The sequence below is a fragment of the Rhinolophus hipposideros genome, assembly GCF_964194185.1.
Source record: "Rhinolophus hipposideros genome assembly, chromosome: 2".
Classification (NCBI taxonomy): Eukaryota; Metazoa; Chordata; class Mammalia; order Chiroptera; family Rhinolophidae; genus Rhinolophus; species Rhinolophus hipposideros.
Genome location: NC_138048.1, coordinates 109,008,702 through 109,024,024, shown reverse-complemented (window position 1 = coordinate 109,024,024; position 15,323 = coordinate 109,008,702). Strand labels below are relative to the sequence as shown.

Genomic DNA, 15,323 nt, shown 5'->3' with positions numbered 1-15,323 from the left:
CAATTTTAATAAACAAGTATGATGCCTGCAGCATTTTATCTACAAAATACCGCCACTCAGGCAGGGCTCACGCACGCCCGTGTACAAAATAGTCTTCACAGAGCATGGCAAACACAGTCAGTTTTTTGGGACACAGGCTTTTAAGGTCTAAGTGAGCTCCCCCCACCAGCCTCCTATAGACCATAAATACCGCTAGACTCAACTCCATAAAGCTTGTGAGTAGCAAACTTGTAAAAATGAAGTGTACAAAAGGGAACGTCTGTATAACATATTTGCACCCTGTATACAATGTATCACCCCTTGAAACTGGCCAACGGTCAAGTATGGCAGATTGTCAACAATAGAAAAAGACCCCAATGTCTGTCACACGCATGTGAGTCAATGGTTTGTGTGGTTTTCCAAAGAGATTTTCATTCACAGTGACAGCACTTGCTAACAGACCTTTATGACCCATGATTAGTTTATGATCCATTACTTGCTGGCGGTCTGTGGTTCAGAAGCCAGATCTTCATGATTAATGATTAATGATCAATTTACGATACAGTACTTGCTGATGATCTTTGTGATTAAGACGCCAGTTGAATTTCCTGGCTTTTAGGCAAGTAACATTTGATTGTCACAAAGTACAATTCTGAGACAATAAATACAAGTAGATCAGATGCATTTCTTCATTGTATCAAGTAACTCCAGTTTAATTTAATACAATTTAGTGCATTTCAGTATCTCATTCACAGTTTGACTTCTGTCCAAATACTTTTACAACAAAAAGTTAAGAAACTGAAAGTTTACGAGAAAAGAAAACTCCAGGTGAACTTGTTATTAAAAAGCTTAAAAATTTAAAGCAATTCAATTGTCTTTGAGAAGAATGTGCGCGGCTGCCGCTGGGGCTGACTGATGTCAGCTTCTCTGGTAATTTCCCGGGTTCCCTGAAAGTGACCTTGTCCTTTTATTTCCCGAGTGGTTTGTAAGAATGCCACCATTCTCACTGAGTCAGCTAGCGGCAAATGCTTGTGCTAAAACTTAATTCACATGTGTCCACCCCCTCAATCAGGCAGAACACAGTGTGACATCTTCTACCCCAAAACTGCCCCTGTGTTTCTGCGCCCTGGCCCTGATATGCAAGAATGTGAAACCCGAATGTCCTCATGCACCCTGGCAGCCCCATGCAGGGTTTGGGACAAAGCGTGGCCGGTCCGAGTGGGCGGCACCCGGCCCAGGCCCAGGTGTTTGGAGAGGCTGGCCTTGGCTTTAGGAGCTAACTCACTAGACAAAGGGGCAGGCAGGTGGGCCGAGGGTGTGCAGTCTCCAGAGAGAAGGCAGGCGGGCATGATGGCCCACTGTTTCGATCTTAAGCCTGGTTACATGGCAGGCGGGCAGATTGGAAGCCGCGTCACACCATTGAACGCTGAGTGTTGCATGCCGGGGGAAGCATGCACTACTGGTGAGAAAGTCGCAGCAGGGGTCACTCACAGGGATGAATAACTGAGCTGCAAGAAGTCAGCTGGGCTGAAAAGATTCTATTTGGCTTGTCCTATGGGCGTCTCGGGTGGACACAAAGCAACATGCAGAGAGTTCCTTATTCTTTGCCCCAAATCTGCCCCAAATCAGTCGTCACATGGGCGTGGGCGTGGCCGCATGTGACTGGGTGCACGCGTCTCTGCAGATCGGCTTCACGCTCCATAACCCAACGGGGGTAAGGGAAGTCCTCCTGCGCGGTGCACGGAGGGCGTGACAGGCACGGACGAGACGAGTCAGAGCAGAGGATTACACCTGCGTCCGTTTCACAAGGTGCTACTGACATGGTCGCGTTATGTCCCTCAGTGGTGTGCACACTCAGCTCATCTCTTAACCAGACTCTGTGCTTCTTGAGGGCGGGGATGACAGACCACCTCCAACACGGCTGTGTCTGTCACCACGGACCAGTGACCAGTGCCACTGCTTTCTCTGTGTTCAAACTTTGTCAGTGGGCAGCCATTTCAAACCCTCCGCTAGGCTCCAATGTGTAGAAAAAGAGGGCATAAGGAAAGTGTTCACGGGTTTTTGACACGTGTTCCCTTGGACCAGCCCAGCCTTTCCCCAGCGTCTGCTCACTGCACACAGTGGGCCCATTCACTGCTCACAGTGGTACCTGAAAGACCCTAGAGAGGGAAACAGAGTCTCCAGGTGCCGGCAGCTGCTATAGAATCATCATGGAAGACCACAGGCACCTCAGAAGCCCCTGGAACTCCCCAGAGGGGGCCCCAAATCTGTGGCCCTTTCCCCAGCCAGACACACAGGGAGGGCCCACAAGCCAAACTCCACTCACTGGGCAGGGGCACACAAGCGTAGAGGGTGACAAAGGACACAGAACCTAGGGCCTGACAGTGGAGCCTGGGCCTGATGAGAAACATGCGACCATTGGTCCCCCAGGCTCAGAGCGCAGCCTGTCCATCACTCATGGAAGGGACCTTCTCTCTGTGCATACCAGCAGGAGCGGGGGCTGGCTCTGGGGGTGCACTGCAAGCACCAGAGCCTGCCCAACAGCGATAGTCAGCAAACACTTCCTCCCCACCCCCTCAGAGGGTCAGCAAACACCTCCTCCAGCAGAGGGTCAGCAAACACCTCCCCCCCCCACAGAGGGTTAGCAAACACTTCCCCCCCCCCACAGAGGGTCAGCAAACACCTCCCCCAGCAGAGGGTCAGCAAACACCTCCCCCAACAGCAAAGATCAGCAAACACCTCCCCCAGCAGAGGGTCAGCAAACACCTCCCCCAGCAGCATAGATCAGCAAACACCTCCCCCCCCCACAGAGGGTTAGCAAACACTTCCCCCCCCCCACAGAGGGTCAGCAAACACTTCCCCCCCCACAGAGGGTCAGCAAACACCTCCCCCAGCAGAGGGTCAGCAAACACTTCCCCCCCCCACAGAGGGTCAGCAAACACCTCCCGCAGCAGAGGGTCAGCAAACACCTCCCCCCACAGAGGGTCAGCAAACACCTCCCCCAGCAGCAAAGATCAGCAAACACCTCCCCCAGTAGAGGGTCAGCAAACACCTCCCCCAGCAGAGGGTCAGCAAACACCTCCCCCAGCAGAGGGTCAGCAAACACCTCCCCCCACAGAGGGTCAGCAAACACCTCCCCCAGCAGCAAAGATCAGCAAACACCTCCCCCAGTAGAGGGTCAGCAAACACCTCCCCCAGCAGAGGGTCAGCAAACACCTCCCCCAGCAGAGGGTCAGCAAACACCTCCCCCCACAGAGGGTCAGCAAACACCTCCCCCAGCAGCAAAGATCAGCAAACACCTCCCCCAGCAGCAAAGATCAGCAAACACCTCCCCCAGCAGAGGGTCAGCAAACATCTCCTCTCCCTTGCCAGACCCAGGGCTACATGTGGAGGGCACCCTAGACGCCAGGACTAGAATGCACACTGGCAACTCTGACTCGCACGGCCTATCCAAATACTCATCCTGAACTTGACAGGACAACATCAGCGTCACATGCAGCTCAGTAGTGGGGTGTAAAGGAAAAGAATAAAGAAAAGCACTATTCTGAAAGGCAAAAAAAAAAAAGAAAGCCCGAACATTCATGGCGTAGTTTTTATTGCTCCCAAAGGGCTCCGTGTTCAATGCATGAGCTGATCCATGTTAAATCAGAAGGAATCACTGAGATTTAAAATCTACACCCTTGTCTCAATCTCCATTTATGGAGGAGCCCACACCGACTAGACACAGAATTCACATACTATGTGTTCATTTTAAGGGGAGGGAATTTATCTGGGCAACAAGGACTAAGTGGTTAATTTAGTGGTTAAAGACCTAAATTTGAATTTTCCGGGTAACGTGTCTGCACGGTAGTACCCTTCCACCTTTTTCCTTTAAGACTTAAGTATTAGTGACTTAGCCAATGACATAGATAAACACACATAAAGACAGATGAGCAGAATGTTCTATGAAGACAAAGAAACCCTAAGGTAGCTGCTCACCCCAGGGGGAGCGGATAGACAGCCTTCAAGGGCAGAGGCAGGCACTCCTGAAACAAAAGCATTTTAAAGCTGTTTTGTTTCAGCCTCACAGGGAATCGCGTGCTTACCCACCCTTGCTTGTGGGGCACTTTTCTGTAGTGGTCCCTCCGTCAGTTACCACACCTAAAATTCAGCAGTGTCATTGTTATAAAGAATTTATGCCGTCCGATAAATCTTCCCAAAACACTTAGGGCCAATGCGTAATTATTTTTCCAATTTAGTTTACAATTTTGTCTGTGCTTCTATTCTCCATTGTTTTCCTAGAAAATTCAACCTGCCTCTACTCAGAATGCTGGTTACAGTGTATCAGAGAGAACACTCATTATTTTTCTTCCCCTTGCTAAAAAACATGAGGGGAATGTGACTTTAAAAAACCAAGTTGAAAGTCTAAGGGGAAAGTCCACTGCAGGTGGGTTTACAGTGGAATGACAGCTGAGCCACATGGGGGTGGGGGGAGAGGGGGAGACCTGTGTGTAGCATGTCCCCACTACTCCCGCCCCAGGTCCTGGGTGCATTAAACACACCTCCGTCTGCAGAATAAATGCTTCCCACTAGTGCTACGGCCAAAGGGACACTGTGAGGACATAAGACAAGCTCAGAGAACCCCTGTGGCAGAAGGAGTAGAGTAGGAACTAGCTGCCTGCTGGGCACACCAGGCGGAGAGGCCACCGGCCTGCTCAGAGCCTGGCAGGCCCTCTCTGGGGACACACGTGCCTGCTTGGGGAAGGGAGGGTGGCAAGGAGGGTGGAAGGCTCACCACCTCTAAACTTGAGAGCCATCAACTATAAAAATAAAATCTCTACAAGCCGACAAGCTCTGTGCTAAGTCTCCAACCGCCTTTAGAAGACAGAGGTTTGAGGGTGACATTCCTTTTTAAGAAGCCTCCACGAGTCCCGGGGACCGTGGGCAGGGGTCTCACTCCAGCACACTCAGCGCCTCTGGGCTCCCTGTTGCTGGGGGCAAGGGTACCTGCCCAGCCCGGCCTCCGCAGCTGCCAGCCCAGGGACTGCAGTCCGATGGCTGCAGGGAGAAGGAATGGAGACTGGGCGGGCAGGAACACTACGTTTCACCAGTTCTCAGGTATTTACGCCCAGGATCGGGTGGGACACAGGGTGGGGCTCCAGTCCACATGACATCCAGTCTGTGCTTATCACCAAGACAACTTTCTCCATGGTGCCCCCACCCCACCATCTGGAAGCAAAGGTGCAGGTCACATTGGGGGCTGAGGACCCCGTGACATCGTTCCCAGCAGGACAGGGGAAGAATCCCGAAGGGAGTTTGCTGAGGGTGCAGGGGAAGAGGCGAGGGGCTGGGGCGCGTTCCCAAAATCACAGATAAAAAACAAAACAGGGCCTAAGTTTAAGAAGAGAAAGCGTCAGAGGCTCTCTCTGGCCAGCAGCGTCTTTGAGAGATGGCTCAGGTGAGACCAGTCCCCCAGAAGCCACCCCCCAGAGCAGACGCCACCCTCCTCACAGCTCTCCCAGGTGGCACACGGGCCCTGCAGGTGCGCTGTGACGGGCTCCATCCTGCAGGCCTTCTGATTTCTTTACTCTTGGCTCAAGTTTATTGGTTAATATTAGTCACCAGTTAATAAGAAAAATAGTTTCTAAGTGTCTGTTTCTCCGCTCTGTGTGTGTTGCTGTTTTTAATTGAGTTAACTGGATGCCACCATCAGGTTATGCGTGTTCGATCACAGCCACTAATTATTCCTTTTTCTTAAATTCTTGGTTTCCGTAGCTGGAGCCTTTTTCTATTTCAGTTACTCCTATTAGTCGGCGGACTCCAAAGGAAGCTTTAAAACAGGAGAAAGGCGAGGTTAGACGGACCGCTTTGGCATCAACTGGAGAGTTCGTCATTGGGGGGACGCCCGACATCTGGCCTCCGACATCCTGTGGAGGTGGCAGGCCAGCCCCGCCCCTCCTCCCTCACCCGCTCAGCCTGTCCCCACAGAGCAGATGGCCTCCACAACGGAGTGGCCAGAGCCCGCTCTCTGAGGCCTGAGAGGCTCTGGTTGGATGCCTGACTCCAGGACACCTCGAGGCCCAACCTCGAGCTGTGTGATCGTCCGCTCCTTACCTGCCCCGACAAAGCCCAGGAATGTCAGGATCAGGAGGGGAGAGCCACTCGCAAAGACGCCCAAGGCGAAGCTGAACAGGGGGGACAGCAGGATGGTGGCCCAGAACAGGAAGTTCAGGAGTGTCCATGGCCGGCGGGCAGGTTTGAACTGCTCCCCTGGGAACACGCCTTCCTGGTTATACATCTCCTGCAAGGCGTCCTGTAAGAGTCCACAGAGGAGTGGGGTCTCGACACACTGTCCTCTTAACACGAGGGAGCGTGCTGACAGTGAAACACAGCCACCTGCACAGGTACCACACATATCGAGCGGAGGAAGCGTGCACTGCAGGCAGGGAATGAGGCTAGCGGGACCTTCATGGAGAACCTAGGCTGCTTGCACGAAAAGCTTGAAAGGATACAAACCTTCTGACCTGGCACGTTTCCCAGGAAAATAATGAGTCTGTGCCTGGCAGATGGGCACTGTCACCCCACCACTCATCATCTAAGGGCAGGGGGTCTGGGGGCATCACTTGCTGGGTGATACCCACAGGAAGTTATTTCACTCTTCCTTCCTCCATTCCTGTAGGCCAATGACCACGGAGAGAGGAGCTGGTGAAGACGTGGGGAAGGTGACACTGTCAGGGGACCGTCAGCCGTGGGACAGGGACGTGTTGTAAACACAAAGCACGCACTGGCTGAGAAAGGGGACACCTAACAGAACACATGTGTCCATGCCACCACACAGGACATGTTAACAAGGGGTGCACTGCCAATGGCTACGTATCATAAGGCCCCATTTAAACAAACACTAGGTGTGACTGTAGACATTTGAACAGGACCACCCTTAGGAAGCTGGAACCCCAGTGACACATACTGCAATCGGCTTTTTTCACACATTATTTTCTAGAGAGTCAGTTATGTTGCTTGCTAATATATAGTTCATTTATTTTGACTGAATCCCAGCAAATGAATATGCATGTACGATGTATCTATTTCCTCATACACATTTAGGTTACTTCTCATTTCCAGGTAAATAAATACTGCTATGAGCAAACATCACTTTGTGTCCGTTTCAGACTTTAAAACCTGACCCAGATTCAGAGAGCTATTCTCCTTTACAACCTAGCACACACATCATCTGCCTATCTATTGACATGATGTATCCGTCCTATTTCTTCTTAATTTAAGTTTCCGTTTTCTTCTGGAGAGTGATATTGTTCTTGAAAATGATACGTTTTATCTAAGTTTTCAAACCTGTGAGCATAAAGCTAGTCCTACTGCTTGCATATGACTTTCACTTCCTGTTCTTTGGTTGAGTCACTTTTTTTTATTCCCGTTCTCTTGTAACTAGCCAGTCTTGCTCAAGGCTGTCTATTTTGTAATATTTTTAAAGAAATAATTTACACTATTTTTATTCTTTCTTCTACTCTCTCTGAATTTACTCTATTTTGTGTGTGTGCATACACATGTATGCATGTATAATGTATGTGTATGTAAGTGTGTGTATATGTGTATGATTATTAAGAGGATAAAACGTGTAAGACTTTAGAAGAGATTCTGATACATAGTAAGAGATATGACCAATTCTTTTGTGGGCAGTATGTCTTTTTTCTCTGGTTATTTATTCTTTTTCTTTTAAATTAAAGTTTATTGGGGTGACAATTGTTAGTAAATGGTTATTTATTCTCAGATCATCTTTTTGTCTTCAATTTCATTGCCAAGTGGGGATAAGTATCTGTTTTTTAAAACTTTTACTTATTTTAAGTGTGTGTTTCCAGGCCCCATCAGCTCCTAGTCAAGTAGTTGTTTCAGTCTGGTTGTGGAGGGCGCAGCTCGCAGTGGCCCATGTGGGGATGGAACCGGCGACCTTGTTAAGAGCACCGCGCTCTGAGCAGCTGAGCTAACAGGCTGCCCCAATAAGTTTATTTTTGTTTATCCTATCCCAGACTTGTATTTCTTGAACCTGATGAAATCCATGTTTTACGGCTACCGTCCCTGAAGATGTTCCTCACCGTTCTTTCTACCTCCTCATTCTGGACCTTCTAACGGTTATCTATTGGGCCTCTCAGTCTGTGCTTTGTGTCTTTTGACTTTCCTTTCATAGGTATACTTCCTGTGCTGCATTCTGAGCAGTTTCTCCTAAATCTTACAGTTTACTAATTCTCTCTTCAGCTGTATCTCATGTGCTATTTCCCCTGGTAAGATTTTACTGTCAGTGACTAGATTCCTTATGTCCATAAATCCTGCCTGGTTTTTCTCAAACCTGACTCGTTTTTTCCTAGGTCTTGCTCTTTTCTTTTCAGTTCTTTCTTTTGTGCTTACTCATTTCAAAGATACTAATTTTAGTTTCTGCGTGACTGTCTCAGTAGCTGAGGCTTTTGGAGGATTTAACTATTGCCTGTTTGCCTGTCGTGGAGCCCATGGTGGATTCTGGCTGTGAGCTCATCTCCAGCAGAACTTTATCTGAGGACATCTTGGGCGGCTTAGGCCTGCAGTCATGTTCTTCCAGTTTTGCAGTACTTCTTTCAGGATCTCTAGAGAGATTTGCCTGGAACCACTTTTCATGTTGATATTTTGTCTTTTCTCTTTTTGAACTGTGTTGTTGTTGTATAAATGCAAACCACACACCTGTTTGCTGTCACACCTGTAATTAGGAATTACCAGGGGGACCTTTTTGAGACCAAGAGAAGGAAGCTTCAGAGTCATTTCCCTGTGCTGGCAAGCAAGTGCTTTTTCAGTTTAACCTTTGTGAAAGGTGGAAGTCTCAGAGGCTCCCAGCTTTATGTAGAGTTTTCAGTTCTAACTTCTGCCTTGAATGAAGTCAAACCTTTACCTTCTTTCTCCAGGTAGGCATTAAGATTCAAGACTTTGGGGTAAGGGAACCAGCAAACTCTACAAGGAGGGGATGGCAGTGGCAGCCCCTAGGCTTACCCTGGGTTTTCAGTCCCATCTCCTTTTTTTTGATTCCTTAGAAATTTCCCTTATTTTCTTGAGAGTTCATCAATGCATTTCAAGGGTATTTGTTATTACTGGAAGGATTTTCTGATTATCTAAGCCTCCCACAACACTGAAAACAAAAATCTAGTGTCCTGTATATTTGTGTATCTAAAATAAACCGGAAGCAAGAGTCAAGGGTGAGGTGTACTATGGGAAAAGAGATGGGGCTGGGTGTGGTCAGAATATTTTTATGTCATCTACATTGTGTCTCATATATTAAATCATACACACACACATATATACGTCTATTATATATCTCTACTTTCTTTTACATGAAAATATGAAACAAATGTGATAAAATGCTATCAGCCAAGGTTATATAACCATTATGTTACCCTTTGTACTTTTCTCTAGTTTGTTAATAAAAAAGCTAAGAAAAAAGGCTTAGAAGTATTTGCTAACTGCACAGCACTTCTGACTGCAGAGGAAGTCACCACGCTGCCGCCTGCCCCCTCAGCTGCCCCTTGAGACCTCTTCCCGAGCAGGGAAAGCTGGGTGCCTTTACCTTCTCCTGGTACAGTTTATGAAGCCACTGAGCTGCTCCCTTTTCATCCAGCGGGATCTCTTCCAGAGGAAATCTCCTGTTTTATGAAGAAGATCGAAAGCAAAGTCAATAACTAGATGCCATCAAACTGCAAACGGGGGAAAAACTCGTGCATCACGGTTACTTGCTGGCCTGCTTCTGCTAACCAATCTCACTCTCAGTTTCCAGAAACACACAAACATCAAAGTAATGTCCTCGGGCACTCTCCCAGAGTGCCATGAGGGTGACCTGGGGCTCTGTGGGACTGCAGGGAGCCCGGAGGGGGAGGGGGGCCACAGACACCGCTACGGTCCTGGGATAGCATTTCACGAGGGATAACCACAGGCAGAGCAATGAGCTCCACCGTGAAGAGTGATCAGTTATTAGCTTCAGCAGGAGTTTTGGTCTCTCTGAATAGTTCATCCTTTGGAAATAATCAACTCAGAGTGTCTTTCAGTAGGCAAAGAAAATTAGGTATTTCACAAATGACATCTACTTGCTTCAAACGTGGAAAGCAATAGAGATTTAGAACTTTAATCTCAGTTAATGAACACCTGACCGGTTAAGACACTAACTTGTTTATAAACCTGATCACCAGCCGGATTACCAGCCCCACCAGCTGAAGGTGTCCACCTGCTAAGACCGGCCAGACAAGAGCCACTGCCACGGCCGCTGTAGTACCGCGAATTGCCAGCAGAGGGCGCCAAGCACCCCATGCGCTGGAGTAACCGGCGGGACGAGGGTGCTGAGGGGTGGGGGTGGGGGTGGGGGTGGGGGTGGGGGTGGGGCCGCCACCGGGAGGGGCCCACAGTGAGACGACAGCCAGGGGGCGTTTCCATGGCCTGCCGTCAACCTCCACCCTTTAAGGCATCTTCACATTGTTGCTCTAAAAATCGAGAACTTCGGTTTGTGTGGGTTGTGCCTATCCATCTTCACCACATTCAAAACTGAAACAGACTAGAAGCCCACACGCGGGGTGGGGGGGAGGCTCAGACGGGGTGCGCCTAGGAGACATGACTGCCTGACCCCCGCTGTCCTCCCTGACTTCATACGCATAGTGTGCGTGTCACATGCTGGGTCGGTGTGTCTGCCACATGCACTACGAAATACATACAATGAGAATTTAAGAGGAGATAAAAAGAAATACAAACCAGCATCTACTTCCTGGACTTGAGTCAAGCTACCTAGGATCACTGCCAGCATGAGCCTCAGGCCACTGTCACCAAAGCCTTGGCCTTGTCCAGTCTCAGGCCCCCGGCCACTTCACCCGCACAGGACAGGGAACGAGACAAAGCCCCCCAGGCCGTGAGAGTCTCAGTGCATTGGATGACACGTATGTTTTAGACTCATTGGAATACTGCTTTTACTCTAAACTCAAATAATAAGTGACACCAAACAGGAAGCTGAAGGTTTTAGAAGTTCTAAGAATGTGTCTATCCACGTAAGATTAGATAAAACATCACCCCATGTTTTCTGTAGCAAAGGGGGAATGACCGCTGAAAGCACATGTCCTCTGCAACTGGGACCGGTGTTCCCGCGGAGGTGCCGTGCAGCCTGGCGGGGAGGCCAGGGCACCGACCTCAAGCTGGGCCCAGTGGCCTCCCCCGGTCCCACAACCTCTGACCCCGGGCAGCTGAGACTGTCTGACCCCCACCCAGCCCATACTACCCAGGACAAGAGCAGGACCTGCCTGCAAGTCCTGTGAGGATGACAGACAGCGAAGGCAAGGGCTGACCCACCACTGCCATTACCGGCCGACATCACGTATTCTAGTTGGAGCCACTGGGGGGAGGCTGGCCTGGTTTCTCCGTGCTGCGGTCAGGACCACCCAGGGCCCCAGAGAGATCTCCCAGTCCCCAGTGGGCACGCTGCGGCCACCCCCCGCCAGGGCTTCTAGAGACCTCAGGGCAGGCCTCCTGGGCTTCCCCTGCCCCAGGATGGCACAAGAGACCCCACCCTATGCTAAGCGAGTCCACCACGAGCTTCCGAAGGAAAAAACGACCTGGCTTGTTATTTATGTTCACAAAACGATGCCTGGAGTTTCCTATCGTGTGGCCAGAAATGGGTGGCAGTGTTTTAAAACATACAGACTGAAGCTCTCAAGACTGAAACGGAGAGGGCCTGTCAGAGCCTTCGCAGGACTCACTGATCAGGATGGACACCACGCCGGTGAGGTCGGTGAGGGGCGGATGGCAGATGTGGGCGGAAGGGCTTGCCTCTCTGGGCACATTGCCAGGACAGGGAGACCTGCACGTTCAATCGGAGGCTCCAGCAGGAGACGAGCTGGATGGCCTGGGGCTTGCCCTGAGCTGGAAGCCGCGTCACACCATTTCCTTAATAGAGGGGTCCCCAGATGGCTTTGAGTTAGACAGATTTTTTGGGTGGATTATGTTCATGAGCCAGAGAAGCCTGGAGACAAAGCTTGGCAGTGAGACATGCAGCCACCATTTGTGTGGGACTGCCCTTGCCACTGAGCTTGACCCTGTGGTACAGCAATGAGGGCCGCTCTCCATGGGAGGTCGTGCCTGCATCTCAGGACAAACCTCAGGCTCTGCAGTGGACACCTGGACACCTCACTCTTGTCTCCCTGGCACCGGGAACCACTCAGGATGGAACCGAACATGGACCCTCCTCCCTCTAACCCTTTTCCTTTCAGACACAGGTCCCTCAAATTCTGGGGCTGAAATCACCAATGCCAGCAAAAGTCACGTAAGTGCAGCTTCCAGCCAGAAGGTTCCGTGGGAGAGCCTGCATTGCGGCCTCTGCATAGATCTAGGGGAAAGGTCAGCCCAGGCGTCCACCAGCCACGTGACTGCAGTCCCAGGGAACCCCATACCCCATTGGACTTGAGCAAGGTCTGGGAAGCGAACTGTTCAGGCTCCCACGGAGGTGAGAGGGAGGGTGCGCACCGCCTTCCCCCGCCCATGGCACTGAGCACACGTGTGTATCTCACCAGTGACTGCCCCTCAGAAACCTGGTTCTCTGCTCCCTCCAGCTGCCCCACCCATCTCTAGCCCCCTGCTTTGCATACAGCAAGCACTCAATCCTAGCTCAGTGCACACTCAATAGGAATCGTTTCTGATACTCTGAGCACATTTTAAGGGCTCCATCATGCCCCTCCTCTGACTGAGTTTCCCTTCTTGGGTGTTCAGGGCCCCCAAGACCACCCCATAGTTCTGCACTAACCAGCTCCTGTGTCCCTCCAGCAGGACGACCCTGAAAATATGCGCCTGCTGTGGTGGAGCCTGCTGGGCTCAGCCCCAGGGTCGCCAGGAGCCAGAGCCCGAGTGCCACCAAGGTCAGCTGTGGCTCTGACCCTCCCTTCTCTCCTGGGCGGTCTGCAAGCCACAGACCTAACTTGTCCTGCACCTTGAACAAAGGAACATGGAGCCCCCTCAGCTGGGGCAGCTGTCGTTCTCCACCCTGTGGAAATCCTAGTCACTGATCAAGTTTTAGCTCAGCCTCTTTCAAAAAGCCTCTGTGCTCCCTCCAGCGGGAGGGGTCACTCCTCCCCAGACCATCTGGAACATTCGGCCTACACCTCACGGCTACTCGTTCACTTGGTACGACAGCCACTGGTTCCCGTGTCTGTCCCCATGTCTGCCCATGCTGGGCAGTGGGACTTGGGGCACCTTCACGTGGGGACAGCCCGGGAAGTTGGAGGGGCCGTGTGTCAGGGCTGGGACATAGGAGGGGGCCGGGCAGGGCGGGTGCCCCCGGGCTCTGAGCTCACCTCACACACATGTCCGCCTCATACTTCTTTCCGTAGAGGATCCCCAGCAAAGACGGGTTCTTGTTCCCCCGGAAATTCAGCGTGACGTCGTACACGGCTGCAACTGTGGGGGGGTAAGGGTGAGCCAGGCCGCCAGCCTCGCCGTGCAGGGCCCGGGGGCGGGGGGAGCTTTTCGCAGGGGTCATCTTTTCTTTGGATTCTCGTCTTTAAGTTGGCGTTCAGCTGATTCCCATCACTGTGCTCACTGACCAGTGTGCCTTTCAGCCATCCGGCCGCTTTCTAATTATCGTCCTGTGTGTTCTCGGCCCTTTTCTTCTACTTGCTTTCTTTTGGGCTCGTTAGAGACATTGTTTTTCCTTTATAAGATCTTCCGTTATATACTTTTAAAATTATTTTAGCATTTCCATTAACTAGCATTTTATCACCTCGAAATTGACACAAGAGCATTACAACATATCAACTCCACTTACTGGGGTCTCCCTTTCCAGCCCTACGCTTACATGTGACGCACTCGTATAGGTTTTGACCGTTTCCCTTTCTGGCTTCACACGGAGCCCAGGACACGGTGGCGTCCCGCTGGCAGGGGCGGGGCCCTTACCTGTCCCACGCAGGCACTGCACCGCGGTGGTGAAGCCCTTGGTGCGGGGCAGCAGGTGGTACTTGAGGACAGGCAGCCCCTTGGAGACGGCGACCTCCATGCTGACGCGGTGTTTCTTCTCCGTGAAGCGCGTGCCCTCACAGTACAGCAGAAACTAGGACACAAACACGGGGACACTGCATCGTCCTGGTGGGAACTCACGGCCTGAGGGCTCAGCCGTGTCCCTCACATGCGGCCTTGACTGGCAGCAAAACACTTGCAGTCTCATTTGTAGAGATGACAGCAGCACTCTAGTGACAAGCATGTGGCAGGGTCTGAAGTATCAGTTTACTTTCGGGCTGCAACCCGCACTCGACCACACAAATGCCCTCACCGAACAGTTAATAGCATTGCACTTATCTCAAAGGATACAAAAGAGAACTTTCCAGAAGGGAGGTACCATGAAGGTTCCTGGGCAGAAGCCTTCTGGTCAGTGAGTGGACAACACACGAGAGGTGGAAACACTAAATAAGGAGCTAGCTCTCGAAGGACTGTCACAAACCAGAAGGAAGGAGCAGAGAGAGGAGCAGGAGATTCAAACTGACTGACCCCGGTAATTTTGGCTGCTGTCCATCAAACCCACCCGAGGGGCTTGAAAACCCGCCGAGTCCCCAGGCCCTGCTGCCGTTCCAGGTGGGGGCCAATGCGCTATGCTTCTGCTATGATTGACGGCCAGCAGACTCGCTCAGACCTGCAGGTCACTGGTTCGCCCTGAAACTCGCCTCCAAGGAAGACCCTCCCTGCAGAGGGGGCTCAGCCTGGGCACCGGTGGGGCACCCACACTCACCTCTTCAGGAGCCCCTCTGCTGAGCGGGGAGGACCCCACCTCCCTCCCTCCCGGCACCCTGAGTGCGGCTTGGATCTGGGCTTGAGTCTCAGCTGGGGCCGTGGAGGCAGGGGGCCCCGAACCCAGCCCTGGGGGCTGGCCCGACTGCCAGCCTGCCCTCCCGTGATCGGCGGTGGGACGGCCTCCCCGAGCGTGTGCGGCGAGAGCAGGGACTCACCCACATGTACTCAGGGTAGTCGGCCAGGCGCCGCAGCCCCCCGATCACCATGTCCCGGTCCTCCTCCCACTTGCGCTTGCAGAACACGATCTCCAGGAAGTACCACGTCCAGCCGATGAGCGGCACGTACAGCAGCTCCCTCTTGGCCAGAACCTTGGAGCTCTGCGGGCGGGGGACAGCAGATGGCGTGCCAGGCCGCGCAGCCCCTCGGGACGCCCCGGGACTGCCCGCTGTGTGTGGCCTTCGCTGTCAATGGGGACTTGCTGACACTGAGTGTGACCCCGGGGATAAGCTGGCCCTGAGGACACGGGCACGCGTCCGTCTACAGAGGAGGACGGCAAGGCACGGGCCTGGTGGGAGGGCGGGGTCCCAGGACAG

General features: G+C 51.9%; 1 protein-coding gene across 10 annotated transcripts in view; it reads right to left on the bottom strand.

Moving 5' to 3' along the window:
- Positions 1–663: 663 nt before the first annotated feature.
- The window catches only part of AGPAT3 (1-acylglycerol-3-phosphate O-acyltransferase 3), a gene marked incomplete at its 3' end in the record, with an annotated part of 96,107 nt that continues 81,447 nt past the window's right edge, over positions 664–15,323 (bottom strand). For 9 of the 10 annotated variants that reach the window (XM_081070593.1, XM_081070597.1, XM_081070601.1 and 6 more), the window contains 6 exons: positions 14,946–15,107; positions 13,903–14,056; positions 13,305–13,407; positions 9,554–9,629; positions 6,073–6,271; positions 664–5,788 (listed from right to left, as the gene is read on the bottom strand). In XM_081070593.1, coding sequence (XP_080926719.1) covers positions 5,700–5,788; positions 6,073–6,271; positions 9,554–9,629; positions 13,305–13,407; positions 13,903–14,056; positions 14,946–15,107 — 783 coding nt within the window. Of the gene's footprint in view, positions 5,789–6,072; positions 6,272–9,553; positions 9,630–13,300; positions 13,408–13,902; positions 14,057–14,945; positions 15,108–15,323 lie in introns of those variants that run through there. The other variant, XM_081070594.1, reaches the window with a different exon arrangement.